The sequence below is a fragment of the Crocodylus siamensis genome, chromosome 1 (genome assembly GCF_052110815.1).
Source record: "Crocodylus siamensis isolate JL-2025a chromosome 1, ASM5211081v1, whole genome shotgun sequence".
NCBI classification, from domain to species: domain Eukaryota; kingdom Metazoa; phylum Chordata; order Crocodylia; family Crocodylidae; genus Crocodylus; species Crocodylus siamensis.
The window spans coordinates 213,718,935-213,733,842 of NC_143395.1; the positions used below are offsets into that span (position 1 = coordinate 213,718,935).

At 46.7% G+C, this 14,908-nt stretch overlaps 1 protein-coding gene across 1 annotated transcript in view; it reads right to left on the reverse strand.

Annotated features, from left to right (window-relative positions):
• The window catches only part of F5 (coagulation factor V), a 57,034-nt gene extending 42,556 nt beyond the window's left edge, over positions 1-14,478 (reverse strand). The window contains exons 1-4 of the mRNA XM_090056284.1: positions 14,250-14,478; positions 10,832-10,923; positions 9,121-9,243; positions 2,990-3,202 (exon numbers count right to left, since the gene is read on the reverse strand). Of these exons, the coding sequence (XP_089912410.1) occupies positions 2,990-3,202; positions 9,121-9,243; positions 10,832-10,923; positions 14,250-14,407 (586 nt within the window). The 5' untranslated portion in view covers positions 14,408-14,478. The remainder of the gene's footprint in view (positions 1-2,989; positions 3,203-9,120; positions 9,244-10,831; positions 10,924-14,249) is intronic.
• Positions 14,479-14,908: the final 430 nt, after the last annotated feature.

The window sequence follows — 14,908 nt, forward strand, 5'->3', positions numbered from 1 at the left end:
AATTCCCAAACAACTTTTATTTGCCTCTGCCTTGTATAGTAACTTATACTTAACTGACCCTTATGGCCATCTTAAATGGAGAATCATGGTCAAACCCATGTATTTTAACTGGGTTTAAACCTAACCCCCAACATTATTAAGGTTTTAAAAACAGCTTACACATGGAAAGATTAAATTACTAGTATTTATATATTTTTAAAAATCACAGCTTTCCATAAAGGATCAGAATTAAAACACAAAGAGGGAGAGATCTGAAGGAAAACAACAAGATATCTTAAAAGCAATGTCATTCATGCCAACTTTGTGGTAGGATGTGCATGGGCAGACCTTTACACTCACCTGGAGTCCATATCAGTGCCCAGATATATTTATGTACTTTACAGTGAATGATTTGGTTTGCATTTTTTGTACTAAAATTCACACACAATTTATGGATAATCAGTATACAAAATGGTCCAGCCAACAAGCTCCTCAGGGAAAGAGAGGACCAGACTATAATCAACTGGTTTCAGCCAAAGACAGACTTCATAATCTTATGTAATGGATGGCTCAGGGGACTGGCCTGAGGTAAGGTAATCTTTCTGTTAAGTCATCAGTTCATGTCCGTGCCATCAATGGGTATGTAGTGACCCATTCACAATTGTGTGATTTTCACAGAAACCGTGAATTTGAGTGGGCTCCTCAAAAAACAGTGGGCTCACTGCAAAAAAAGAGTTTACCTGCAAACAGAGAAAAGGGCAGGAAGTCCTACAGTCTTAGAGTGGGGGAGGGCAAAGTGAGGGTGGACAGTGGCAGGGAGAGCAGAGGCGAGGGGAGGTGGACAGCAGAGGGAAGGGGGAGGGTGGGGAGGTTGCATAAGCAGCTGAACCATGGTCACGGGCTGGCTCTGGCAGGTAGCCGGGAGACCGTAAGTGGCTGCACTGGGGTCCGCAGAGCCCCAGCACAGCTTGTTGTATGTGTGAACCCACTGCCACACCCCCTGCATATCTGAACCCGCTCCAGGGACCCCAGTGTGGCAGGCAGCCAGAAGACCGCAGGTGGCTACAGCCAGCCTGCAACCGTGGTACAGCTTGGGGATGACCTGAAATTGTGGGTTGATTACCCTGATTAAATCCAGGAAGCCATTAATCCATGCTTCACACATGGATTAATGGCTTCCCTGGACTTAATCATAGTAATTTGTGATTTTGGGCCATCTGGCAATCTGCATGGAGGGGTGAAACTGGCTGTGGGGCCCCAGCAATCAGAGGCATGGAGGGGAGGGGGTGGGGGGTGCAGGGAGAGCAGACTGCTGTGCTCAGTCTACGAAAATGGTGGCTGGCCTTGGGATCTGCCTGAAAAAATCATCCAGCTGCTTCCTCAAATTCATGCACAGATGTTTACGTGGACAGCAAAAAAATTGTTTCCAGGTCCCTGCTACAGAGTGCAGGAGTGGTACAGGTTCCCAAACAGTCTTGCTGTTTCCTTTGTTTCTTCCCCCCACCCTCCAACATGGGCAAAATAGTATACATTTCCTAGTCACAAAGATGGCCAAACCATTTTGGGTGAAATATTACAGAGATGAGGCAGACCCCTACAATGGGAAATTTCAGTCAAAACAGCCTGTCAAAATTATTAGCAGAACCTACAGTCAGTTGGTTAAAGGAAGTGTTTCAGCGTATGGACCATTTAACAACTCTAAAAGGGAAGGGGAAGTTGCTGCTGCTCAAGAGCTCACATCATGTTGCCACAACGGGTGCAGACAGAAGTGCAGCCCCCCGCTGTAACTGAGTGCGCTTTGCAGGAAGCCTTCTCAGTTACAACAATGCCCCAGACCAAACAGAAGTTCACTGCTGGATCCAGAGAGGAGGGGAATCCAGCTGCTGGCAGCCAGCCTGCAGCTGGTTTCCCTTAGAAATGGCCCAAATACGGATGTCACACTCAGAATATCTTAGACCAGGGGCAGGCAAAATATAGCCCACCAGACAATTTCATCCAGCCCACAGGCAGATGCCTACCAATTCACTGTATGTAGCCCAGACCTGGGCTGCCTCTGCTGTGCTCAGATGGGGCCAAGCCCTACTCACTCCCACAGGGGCAGCTCATGCTGTGCTCCCACCCTCACCCATGGGATGGCCCTGAGCCCGGCCCCAAAGATATGGAAGCAGCCACAGCTGGCAGGGCACAGGGGATGGCAGCAGGCGAGTGCGGGAGGCAGCAGCAAGTGGGAGTGAAACAGCAGCTGGGCAGGAGCATGGGGCTCACAACAGTGCCCTGGAGCTGGGGCCAATGGGGGTGTGGGGTCCACCTGGCCCCATCACAGGGGGCCCTCCCAGGTTCTCCCCCCACGCTGCATGCCTCTAGGGGGAAGCCTGTGCAATGGAGCTAGCAGCCTGGCCCCACTCACTGCCCCTTGCAGGTCATAGGGAAAGGCTTGGAGTTCCATGCTATGGAGCTGGGCTAGCTCCACACCCTCCTTGCTGGCCCTGCTGAGCACCATGACCTGCACCACTGTCTTCATCATGCAGGGCTCCCACCAGTGGTGCGGGATTCAGGTGGAGAACGCAGGAGCTGCATACAAGCCCTATGTGACGGTGCTGTTGGGCTGGTCACATGCAGTCCTGGGGCTCACTGGGACTGTGTGCCACCAGGAGGCCCCGCCTGCCACAGGTCACAAGTGCCCTGCTGCCACTAGAAGCAGGGCCTGTTAGGGTGCGTGTGAGTGACAGGGTTGTGTTTGTAAGGCGGGGGGGCACATGCACACCATACGCATGCACCCCCCCACACACACCCACACAATATACAGGAATAAAATGTTGATTTTGAGCTATTATGCAATCACCTCTATGTACACTATGGAGTACCTGTCAAGGGGTGGGGCTACCCTTCCAGCCCTCAGCAACTTACAAAACTCGTAAAACAGTCCTCTAGCCGAAATAATTTCCCACCTGTCCTTGTTGAAGTAAGACATTTTTGATTAGCTTTGTCTATCCCAAGCTATTTTTATTACCTTCTTTACATATAAGCAGTGCTCCAATCAAACCAGAGTTAAAGTCCATGGTCAAGTTTTCATGTGAGTAATAGATGTAGGTGAGACAGGGGAGATCAGCATCTTTTGGTCCCGTTTCTGGAGTGATCTCCCACACGTACTTATAGACCTGGCCTGGAAGCACAGCATCATCCAGCTTTTCAACAAATGATGTTCTATCATTGTACAGGGCACCTGCAGAGGCAAATAAAAAGGGGACAGACAGAGGCAAGAAAGCAACAATTCATTAGTGCATACAGTTTCTCTCTTATGACTGTCATCCAAGAACTCAATTTTCCCCTCATACCCATGCCAGGATTTTCTATTCCATGAGTTTCAATGGAGTGACTCCTAATAGCATGGAAAGTAGGATCAATACCAGTATCCATTCAATTTCCTTATTTATTAGAGTAAAACCCTCATAGTTTTTCTCACTGCCCCAAACAAGAGTTCTGTACTGGACTGACTGGTGTTAGGCTGCTGTCATGAGAGGTGCAATAATGGACGAGCTGCTCATCTTTTCCATGGCCCTATCTTGTTGACAAGGCACAAACCATCTGCTTTGTCAGCTTCCCAGTGATCCCAACTCCACTTCTCTCAATAACATGGGTTCTGTGTGAGCCATTGTAGCCCTCAGACTTTTGTGCTTTGTCAAGCTGAATGGTGGTTACTTCTTCACATGGGTTTAATCTGACCCTGTTCCAAACAATAGCCAATGAAGTTTATAACAAAAGGGCTCCATGAAGCCCCAGCTACAAAAAGTACTATATTTATCTGAATCTAAGATGAGGCTGTTTCCCCCTTATTCAACATGGGAGAAAAAAAGCCTTGTTTTGAATTTGAGTATCAGGGCCAGAGGTGCTCCCTGGGGTGGCTCAAGGTGGATTGTGGAATGGGAGAGGGAGTGCGCAGAGGAGACTGCTGGGTGTAGTGGTGGGAACACAGAGGAGACCAGATGATGTAGGGGAAGCGGCTGTGGCTGCAGCTGCTGCCAGAGCTGCCACTGCTGCCAAGGCTGTAGCCACCCATGTGCTCTATGTCACAGTCCGGCGGCAGGTCTAGAGCTGCCACATTGGGTAAGTGGGGGTGGGGGGAGGGAAGGCAGGTGACAGGGAGGTAAGCAGGGGGCAGTCATGGAGGGAGTATGTGCCAGAGGGAAAGGGGTGGGGGTCAGGTTGCTTGCCACTGCTTTCTCTAGCACAGTGGTGGGAAGGATGAATTTAAAGCAACCCCCTAGTAATTAGATTCTGTAACATAATTTTACATAGATAGAATCTAACTATTGGTCAGGGTCACCTTAAATTCCAAGTTGTCTTGCGTTTGGGTAAATATGGTAACAGAAAGAGAGAAACCCATGGGGGGGAAAAAAAGTAGACCTGAATTAGCCAACTGAAGTGCCTGACACGTTCAGTGATGTGACAGACCTCAATTCTGCTCCTCACATAAATGAGGGCAAAACTCTTGGGTCCATGACATGATCAAGGCATTAGGCAAAACCCTGAAGATTTTTATAACAACCTGTATAATACTGAAGAAGAAGATTGATCACTGTAGCTGGGATGGGGGCGGGGGAGGAGGGGATATAGAAAAAAACCCTCATTTTTGTAAAAATTTCTTTCCAAAATCTGAAGCGACAGCCTCTGACCAGCCCACTGTAGCAGGCTGAGTTATGCTAAGGCTTTCAGCCATAGTCCAGGCCTTCCCAGAACTAAGCAACAAAACTGAATAGAGCGACTTCTGTGGCACTGGGAGATGCAAGTGCTGTGATTGGGCTCTAGGTGAGCAAGGGATAGCAGCTTTCACCTAATGAATGTGCCAGGGGATTGGTGCACTATATAAGGAATGCTTGGCACAGAGCCAAAGGATTGGACACTTTGGGGTGAGAGAAGTTAAAAAAGTGATGGCCAAACAAAGGAGCATGTGTGTTTTGTGCTGCCACCCCGGGAGCAACCTTGGACTTCTTGTTTGAACAACAAGGAACTCAAAAACTAACATCCCGCACACCCAGCAAAGGATCTGAGGCCAGTTCCACCAAAGGTCGCTGCTGTAATGCCTGAAGGAACTGCTTGCTAGGTTGTATTGCAAGAAAAAAAATACTTGTAATAAAACTTAGGGGTTACTATTAAAAGTTCACTTGATACAAAATCAGATGAAGGGCCATCTCAATCCTTGGGGGTCTCTGGTAAAAGGAATCCTAGGGGCAATATACTGGTTCATTAAAAAAGGAAACCAAATTGCTTCCCCCTTATTGATAACCAGGGACCCTAGTTTTCCACTTGCCACAGAAAACCATAGAATCCCCACCCACCCCACCACTGCTGATTGGCTGAGAGGCAAAAACCACAACAAAAATGAGCGCGGAAGCAATGCTGCTTGCTGCAGGATGCCACTGCGCTTTCAGTAGGTCGTGGAAAAACGCAGACATTTATGTTTGTTAAATGGAGATGTTTTGCTTTTTTCCCCCTTATAGAAAAGTAAGATCCCTGATGATAACATTCCCTTGCCTCTTTTTGAGGGGAGAGGGGCAAGTGGAGGAGGTGTTGGAGGCAGGGGAGATAGAGATTCAAAACATTTCAGCCACCTACACCATCAGAAATAAATGCCATCAATTATTGCATGATGCAATTAATTCACAGAATACAAATCAGAGAGAAGTGGGGCAGGAAGGGACCTCCAGAGGTCCAAACCCCTGCCTGAGGCAGGATCATCCCTATCCAAACCATCCTAAACAAATCCATTGTCTAACCTCCTAGCAAAACTACACAGTCAACCCTGACACACAAGGCATAACACCCTAATTTGCTGCAGGTAAAGCAGGGGAACCATAGCAGCCTAATTCTTGCCACTGCTGCTGCTGCTGCAAAGGTTGTTAAAATATGCTCAAGAGATCCCAGGCCCTCTGCTAAGAAGGCAGGCAAAACCCCCACAGTCCATACCAATCTGACCATAGGGTAAAATTCCTTCCTGATCCTAAATACGGGGATTGGTCTGATCCCGAGCAGAGGCAAAACCCTCTAGCCAGAAACCTTTGGCTTGAAGTCCCATCAGGAGTACTGGCACACCCATCAAAATCCCCAGCCTTGGCTGGAGCTGACATGCAATGCCTCTGAGGAAGGCTTAAAAAACAAAAAATCCCCAAACCCGCCATGTAGTAGCAGGAGGGAAAAAAATTCCCTCCTGGCCACAAGAGGCAACCAGCAAAGCCCAGAAGCATGGGAAATACTTACAGTAGAATATAAGCATAGCTGTATGTCAGATCATCCCCGACCAATAGCTGTCCAACCTCCTCTTGAACACCTCCAAGTCAGGGCTCTGGTTTGAAATTTAGGATTGGACTGCCAGGCACCTGACATGGTCATTTGCATCTGCACAAAGTGCATGTAAACTTTTGATTTAGAAGTGCTTTATATTCACTTTGAACTGATATAAGGACCCCTGCTGGCTGGGAGCCCCATCAGCTGACAGGGCTCCCAGGGCAAGGTGCACCTGACCACACTTTCAATTAATGGTATGACAAGAAACTGCCACAAAGTTATTTTTTTGTGGGGAACACACACACACTTTTGTGGAATACCTTTGTGGCTTATTCCTTGTTTTATGATGCCATTAATTACTCTAACATGTGGCTGGGTCACAACTTAAGACATGATTAAATTGGTTAATCATGAAGTGCAAAATGTACCAGGGGCCAAAGTGTGGCCCAGGGGCAGCACAACAGCAAATGAGCCACATAACATTGAACAACAAACTCACTCAGAGATATCACATGCCTGATTACATCTACAGCTTTTATGTACACACAGCTGCATGGGAAATGAAAGAATCCCCAGTGCATTTTTCAACAGAGTATTTAAACAGTCACTAGACTCCAATTTTTAGAAGGCTCGCTGAAAAGGTTGTGGGTGTCTGGTGCAAACAATGCATGAGGAGGCAAGAGAAATGTCCTGAAGTTCATTTACTGTACAAATAGTCATGGGCCAGATCCGAAGGTCACAGACATGCTGAAGCTTGCTCAATTTTACAAGCGGGTCTGTGGAGGATTTTGAGTCTTTCCTCCTTCACCTTTAGGCCTTGGTGAGAAAGTCTTCTTGTTCCACAATACTTACTGACATTTCAAAATTTTCCCATTCCACTTCTGGACAAAACCAAGACTTCATTTGAAAAAAATGAGAGATTCTCCCCTTGCCCCCCAGCCCATAATAGCCAATTACCTGCTGGTCTGGGTATTCTCATAGGCTGTAGAAAACCCAGATTCAAGTCTTTCTCTGCTTAGTTCAGGTAAGGAACTCCCACATGCCAGGGGAATAGCCTAACTACTAGATTAGAAAGTCTGTTTCTTTCTCCGATGCATCTCTACTCACTGGTATACTTTCTACTTTCATGCTGCAGATTCAGGTCTCTGATTAAGCACCAGTTAGAAAGGAAGTTAACATCAAGTTGTATTCCACACTGTTTTTGGATGATGCTACATGAATTGACAGGGAGGTGCAGTATTTTTAAACAACTATTTCTACCAAAATTTGGCTTGCTCTCTGGAGCAATGACAGAATGCTACCACGCTGCCTTAGAACCAGGTAATCCAGGTAATGTCAAAGATATGGCCTGTGAACCAGATCCAGCCTCCAGAGCCACAGTATCTGGCCTTGGGTCTCCCAAGTGGTCCACACATGCCATGCAGCAGTCCAGTTCTGTGCGCGGTGCCCAGGACACACACCATGTGGCACTTGCTTTGGGATGCCTGCTGCCCATGGCATCCACATGGGGGCTAATGCAGGTCCCTCCCCTTCCCTTTTCCCCCTGCTGCAAGTTAGATCCAGTGCCTATGGCACACACTCTGGGACATGAGCTGCATGTACGCCAAGCTGATGTGCTGCCTCATTGTGTCCGACACCATCTGCTGGTCCCGCAACATCTACGTGGAGCACATCACGGGCCACCGCCAGTACATCGACCCCTCCAGACCAGCCGCCGCCGGACCAGACCCGGAGGACGCCGCCGCCTGAACCGCCCCCCCCACCGCTTCGCGTCGAGAGGACTTCGCCGCCACGGACGACCCCGCCCCACCCGAAGAGGACCCCCGCGATCGGACTCTATGGACTGAGGCGCTCACTCGGAGCCACTTCCTTCAACATCGCGGACCACTGTAACGGGTATGTGTGTATCTATCTCCTTTCCCTCTCAGCGTCGCGACCCCTCCTCCCCCCTCCCCCTTCCATATCCCCCCACCCTCGGGCTTAGTTGGTTAACATTGTATGGTATGTAACCTAGTCGCGTTCCCCTCCTCTCCCCCACCCCTCGATTGTTAGTCCCTCGCTTGGGCGCTTTGTATTTCCATCTCAACTTTGTCATCTTTTTCCTGGATTCCCCATCCAAAACACCTACTCTGGCCAATCTGGGATACGAGCCTCATGTTGTGCCTGCTCTGGCCAGTTCAGGAAGGGCACGTGCTGTGTGCTGCAGCACAGGTCTTGGAGCAAGTGTGCCATGCAGCAGTCCCATACTGGCCAGGGAAAGCAGTGGATCTATCATGCAAGGGATTAGCGGGGGGGAATCCCTTGCATGCCAGATGCAGTGCTTGCTTTAGCCAGTCTGAGAGTGTGCCATACATGTATGTGGTGTTCACCCTGGACTAGCTGGAGGTGGCACTGTGTGTGGCTTATGACCCAATCCAGCCAGAGCAGGCACTGTGTGCAGCACAGTCTCGGACCAGCTAAAGAAAGCACTGGATCTGACAGGCAGGTGGACGGCGGTGTCCATGGGGCTAGCCACTGCACTGTTCATCTGGCCCACAGGGCTAGATTAGTTTGACACCCATATATAGAGAACTCACCTCCTGCTAGGAGGTGCTAAGTACCTGTGATTCTCAAGGTGGTTCTTTTACCACCTTGTCAGATAACCGCAACTGAAAGTTAGCCTGGTATATCTCAGAAACCAGCAGTGTCATTACTAGTACTATATGGCCCCAAGAGATAAGAGACTGGTGCTTGGCACAAAGTTTTAGTGCAGATCTGAACATCAAATATCACTGGCATCCAGTCCATGTATGGGTGTTGGTAAAGTTTCTTTATTGATGCGTGTCTGGGGTAGAACAAATGGGATTTTAGAGCTCTTACCTTCTGACTGTTTGTTGAAAGCTATGCCCTGTGGGTGAATGGTGAGTGGCTTGTTAGCCAAGTTCTTAAAGTGAACCACTAAAGTGTCTCCCACTTCAGCACGTAGAGTTGGTCCCATAAGTCCTGCAAAAATTTCATGTGGAAAGAAAGAGAAATACTGAGTACAAGACTCTAACTTGAGAAAGAGGAAGACAACCTTTTCGCTTACTAGGAATATGAATTCTTTTTAAAGGTCAGGTAGCACAAAAAAACATAGCCGCAGAATTTAAAGCTGGCATATTGAGGATTAAATCTGGTCAGCTATTTAGCTGTGAAATCCTAACACACAGCAGGAACATACATAAAGGTGTGGCCCAAAGAAAACTGAGTTATGAATTATATGTTCAAGAAATGACCTGAAAATCATATCTCATCTGAATATGCTCAGCAGCTGCCAGGGTTCAAGGGCCCCAAGGAAAAGGTAGACGGTCTCAGTTTCAGAGAGCGTAGACCTTCTAGACTGGCTCCCTAGACTCCATGATTCGAGACTGCTACATTCCCAGGATGCAGGTATCAGATATTCCATCTGGCCCGGGCATCAGAGAGCTCTGGAGGTTCTCAAGTCCAGGACAGCTGATATACCATGGCTGCCACAGACCCATGAATCCTGGAAGCTCTGGAGTCCCAAATATGAAACTGCACCTCAGGCAGACAGCTAAGGAGCTGGACAGCAGGGCTTCATCAAAACCCTGCCTTGATACATTTCCACCTGTTGGACCATCATGTTCCATTTGCTTGATGCAGTTAGCTTTTATCCTTTTCAGTAATACGTATTTAGTACTGGCCACAGCTTTTAAATGTTCATATTTGTATATCTATGCTAGGCTTGAAACAGATCTCAGATCATACTGTGATTACTTAATGCTAAACTGGCACCAAATTCTAACAATTCCTTGGAGCCAGGAGAAAAGCATACCATTAAGCTATGACTACATGGGTAATTCTATCGATATCCAGCAGGCTTAGCCTCCCTACCAGGAACTGGCTGGAATAAACATTTCTAGGTTTGCCAAGTCCTGTGGTGCTTTGTTCCAAATCAGATCAGAAACTGTTTGAAACTCATTTGTATGCTATTCGTAAATTGTATGGAAAATTCTGAAATACCCCTGATGCTGTATGAAATCTTCTATTGCTTCATTTGCTACAAAAAGTGGGCACTAAATATTAGAGGACAGATGTGTTGAACTGACTTCATGAATTTCTGCAGCCACCACAGCAAACCCAACAGTGCGCAATATATTACCCATGTCCCTGCTGTTTGATTATGCTCTTGTCTTAAATCAATACACTAACTGAACTTGGTCAGTCTGGTCTTCTGGACCCTTTTCTTTAGCAAACAGTCAATGCACTCAAAATTTCACTTTTAACAAATCAATAGTTTTCTGTCAGAAAGTTTCTGACCAAATCTGCAAATACAGATGCAAGACCAAGAGCACTACACACACAAACAAATAAACAGCACTTGCCAGCAAGTTTGCCTACAGGAAATGCAGTCATATTTATGTTTCTATGTGATATTCTTCTTGTCAGTGGGTTACCAAAGGCATTAGAGAGAGCGAGCCAACTTGCAAATGATTACCCAGTAGAGACTGAGTGTGCAAGAGAGCAAGAAAGCATAAACCTGAGAGCTCAAGCAAGCACTATGGGCACTCAGAAAATATTTTCTGCTTACCCAAGAACTGATCCATTGTTTTTTCTTTCTTGAAGTCTGCATCATAGGCTCTGTAGGTGATTTTCTTAAAGATGGGCTGTGTACCTGCTGATCTGAAATTGGATGCATTAAAAAACAAACAAAAGGGCAAAGATTTTTGGAGATTTTCCAGCGGACGTGCCACTGAGGTGGTACTCTCGAAATGTGAACTCTACTCCCACAACTGCCACTAACTCAAAGTAACACAGCATGCCAGTCATTCCAGCTTTGGCCCTCTGCTGCCTTTATGTATTTACATTGACAACTCATGTGGGAAGGAAATGTCTCCAACACAATTTGCCCTTTGCCATGGCTGGGGTTTCTGGGAAGCTCCGTGGTACAAAAAATAACTTGGCTACTATTCTGTAGCACATGTCAAATCTTTGGTGAAGGTGGTGGTATTTTCCCTGCTTCACAAACAAGGAAATGAGGGCACAGAGAGGTAGTGGGGTGAACTGCGCAGAGCCCTGCAGGAGCTGCATGACAAAAACTGTGATCAGGAGATGAAACTCCCCAGCTTGTGCCCTAAAACTGTCTGTGATTTCCACACAATCGATCATAGTAGTTCTTTCTTGTAGCAACCTTTATATTTGATACAAAAAAGAACAAAACCTTGCAGTGCACAGCACCATCTCTCTTTAGAGAGACTAATTCACTCATGGAAACATTTCTACTGGTCTCAGAAAAAAAATATTGACAACATCTAAAGCTAACAGAAACGTTTCTTTTTATGGCTTTCTGCAAATATAGGACTCAGCCCAACTTAAAAAAAAAAAGAACCAAATTTCCCGAACAAAGCAAACCAGCCCCTCCCTCCCCCCCTCAAAAACACTCCACTACACCCAATTCTTTCCTCAGAGGAAGAAAACAAATACTACATGATATAGCATATCATCACCTAACGCATTATGGGAAGGTGCACAGATACTACTGTGATGAGACAGCAGTGTAAGAACCTGTATAGAATAGCTCTCCAATCCTAATCCTGGAAGAAGTCCCAGTCAAGCCAGTAGGCCTGTGCGAGTAGGTAGCTATTTGATCCAGCTTCGGATCCAGGCACTTCGGATGCCAGGGATCTGGCCACAGGGTATAATGGGGAAATCAATGAAATATCTATAACTTCATTGTTTTTTGTCTGCTTTGGATGAAACGTGCAGGGATGGTGGCTCCTGGTGAGGCCACAAAGTCTGCCAAGTTTCAAGGAGATAGGTGCAGGGGTTTGGGGAGAACTGCACCTCAAACTGCTGACAGACAAAACTCATGCCATGGCTGACACTGTTAAGTCGCAGCAGGGTGAAAGCGGCCACGAAGCCTGCCAGCTGTCAAGGAGATCAATGCAGGGCTTCTGGGTTCTGCGGCCCTGCACCCCAGTTGCTAACAAACAAAACTTGTGACATGGGTGCTTGTGCAACTGACTGTTTGTATCTTGGGGCAGTTGATCATATTCTTTCCTCTCAGTGGGGTTTTGTAGGTGTTAATTGGTGCTAATTAACTGGCTACATTAGCTAGCAACTGTGTCCCAGAGTGAATCATGATTGATTGGTAACTGGTAACACAGTAGTTTAGCAGCAGGCCTGCAGTAGTTCCCCCAAGACAGACAGTAAGTTGCACAAATACTCATGTCATGAGTTTTGTCCATCAGGAGCTAGGGGTACAGGGCCCCAGAACCCCCCTGCACCAATCTCCTCGACAGCTGGCAGGCGTCACAGCAGGGGCCACCATCCCTGTAGCTGTCACTCTGCTGCACCTTAACACACACAGGGTCATCCGTCATGAGTTTTGCCTGTCAGCAACTTGAGGTGCAGTTCCCCCCCAAGCCCCTGCACCAAACTTGGCAGGCTTCGTGGCGTCAGCAGGGGCTACCACTCAAGCAGTTTTCACCCCCCTGTGTTGTAACACATACATGTGACACGAGTTTTGCTTTCAAGAATTTGGGATGCAGTTCCCCCTGAACTCCTAAACTGATCTTCTTGAAACTTGGCAGGCTTCATGCTCTCAGCAGAGGCTACCACCTCAGCAAATGTCATCCAAATCAGACAAAAAACAACACAGTTATAGATATTTCTATGATCCCCCATTAAACCCAATGGCCGGATCCCCGAAGCAGCTCTGAACCACTTTGGAAAGCCTAACAAAGCCAGCACTTTGATCCGGACATGCTGCTTCAGATGCCAAAGCGTCTGAAGCTCCTCCGGATCTGAAGCACAGTCTGAAGACTTGCACAGCTCTAGAAACCAGCAGAATTTTTTTTTTCTTTTGTTTTTAAATAAACCTAAGTTGTGGCTTTGGGCTCATAGCTGCTCTAGACCTGTTCATTCTGCTAGTGATATACAAGGACACGGTAGGCTATGATTTTCAGAGTACATTTTGCATGCATAGGCCAATCATTTTGCAATTCAATCTAAAATGAGGAATAAAAGTAACACTAGCTTAATACATTTTGCTGGAAAAGGATCCAAGCAAACATTTGACTCTGCAATTTCTGCTCACCCAAACTCTCACATAAAGCATTTTATAAAGGTGACCAAAAAGCTGTCAAGAAACAACCTTGGCTTTTGTTCTCTATATGTTTGGACTAAGGTCCATTGAAGTCAAGGGACTTTGGCAAAAGTTCTTAATTAGATTGCAGTGGAAGAATATAACTGAAAGGCTCTATATCACCTCCATAATTTGTAGACCCCACGAGATTTCATAATCCTTTCAAACCCACCAAGCTGCACTCATGGCATAAAAGCAAAACTGTCAAACACAATCATTAAAAAATCTTGTGATGTTCTTGTGGTGTTCCTTTTGATTTGCCTCCTGATGGGTAAGCTTTTTAATGAGAACTACATTTTTTGTTTTGTTTGCAACAAAAGCAGAGATTCTGATTTCTGTCATTTAGCTCCAGGAGCTGGGACTGTGAAAGAAAAGCATCAAATATCAGAAGTCTCAGGAAAGAACAGCAAGAATTGGCAGCAGTATGCAAGTATGACTCTTACAGAGGCTTGGAGTGCACAAAGAAAAAGATATTTTTTTGCGACTCCTTAGTTGGTTTAATAAAAGGTATCATCTCTGAACCAAGAGCTCTAGTTTTGCATTTCAGAGACCATCAGAGTATGCTCAAGCCTACTTAAGCTCAGGACTGACATAGTTAATGAAGTATCATTAAAAACTGCTCAAAGAAGCTGGGGGGTGGGGGTGGATATAACACCTATTTGGAAAGGTAAAGATTAACTCAAAACATGGTATTACATTAAAGGCCTGATCCAAGCTGGAGTCAATGGAAAGCTTCCTACTGACCTGGGGGGGGTAGAGACCTGGTTTTTAGCCCCCTCAAGTGTTAAGTCCTTAAGAGACTCAAGTCCCCATGAGTTACAAGAAGAGGGTAGATACACCCCTCTTTTTCCTGCACCGTTACCTGGTCTCTTCCTTAGGTTCTGGTCCGTAGCTCCAGCTGGTGATCTGTGCTGCTATGTAATGCTCCCTGATCCGACCTGCTCTCACCACACACTGCTCCAGACTCAGCCAACACACACCCAGTAGCACCCAGAGGAGGTGATTGCAGCTGTTTGTCATGGTGCAAGCTGCTCCTGATGCTGCTCTGGGAGATGCATCAGGCAGTGGCTGCTGTTTTTGTGGCTGCTTCTCAGAACTTCCCGACTAGGAAATGCATTCACTGTGGTTAGTGATGCAAGAGTAGTAGTATTTGCAACGCCCGGGTCATTGCTCTTCACCTCCTCCTCTCCCTCCTCCTGCTGATGAGAATCATTAGTGGAGATAAACAGTTGTTCAGGCTGCTTTTCAAGTGAGCACCCCCTCATACCTTCCCTGTAGAAGAGTAGCCTGAACCCTACAAGACAGCATAAAATGTTCACAGGTTGGTCATTTACCAGGGCAGGAGGGTGCCAGGAGAAGAAAGCCAGAAAGCCAATGTTTATGGCTAGGGACAGAATTGCACATAAACAGGTATAAGTAATACACTTATTATACACTTAAAACTGGTATAAGTGATTAGAAACCTGTTCAAACCTGTAACACAACAGAAGTTCAGCACACATAAACTGCTTTCAAAGTGGC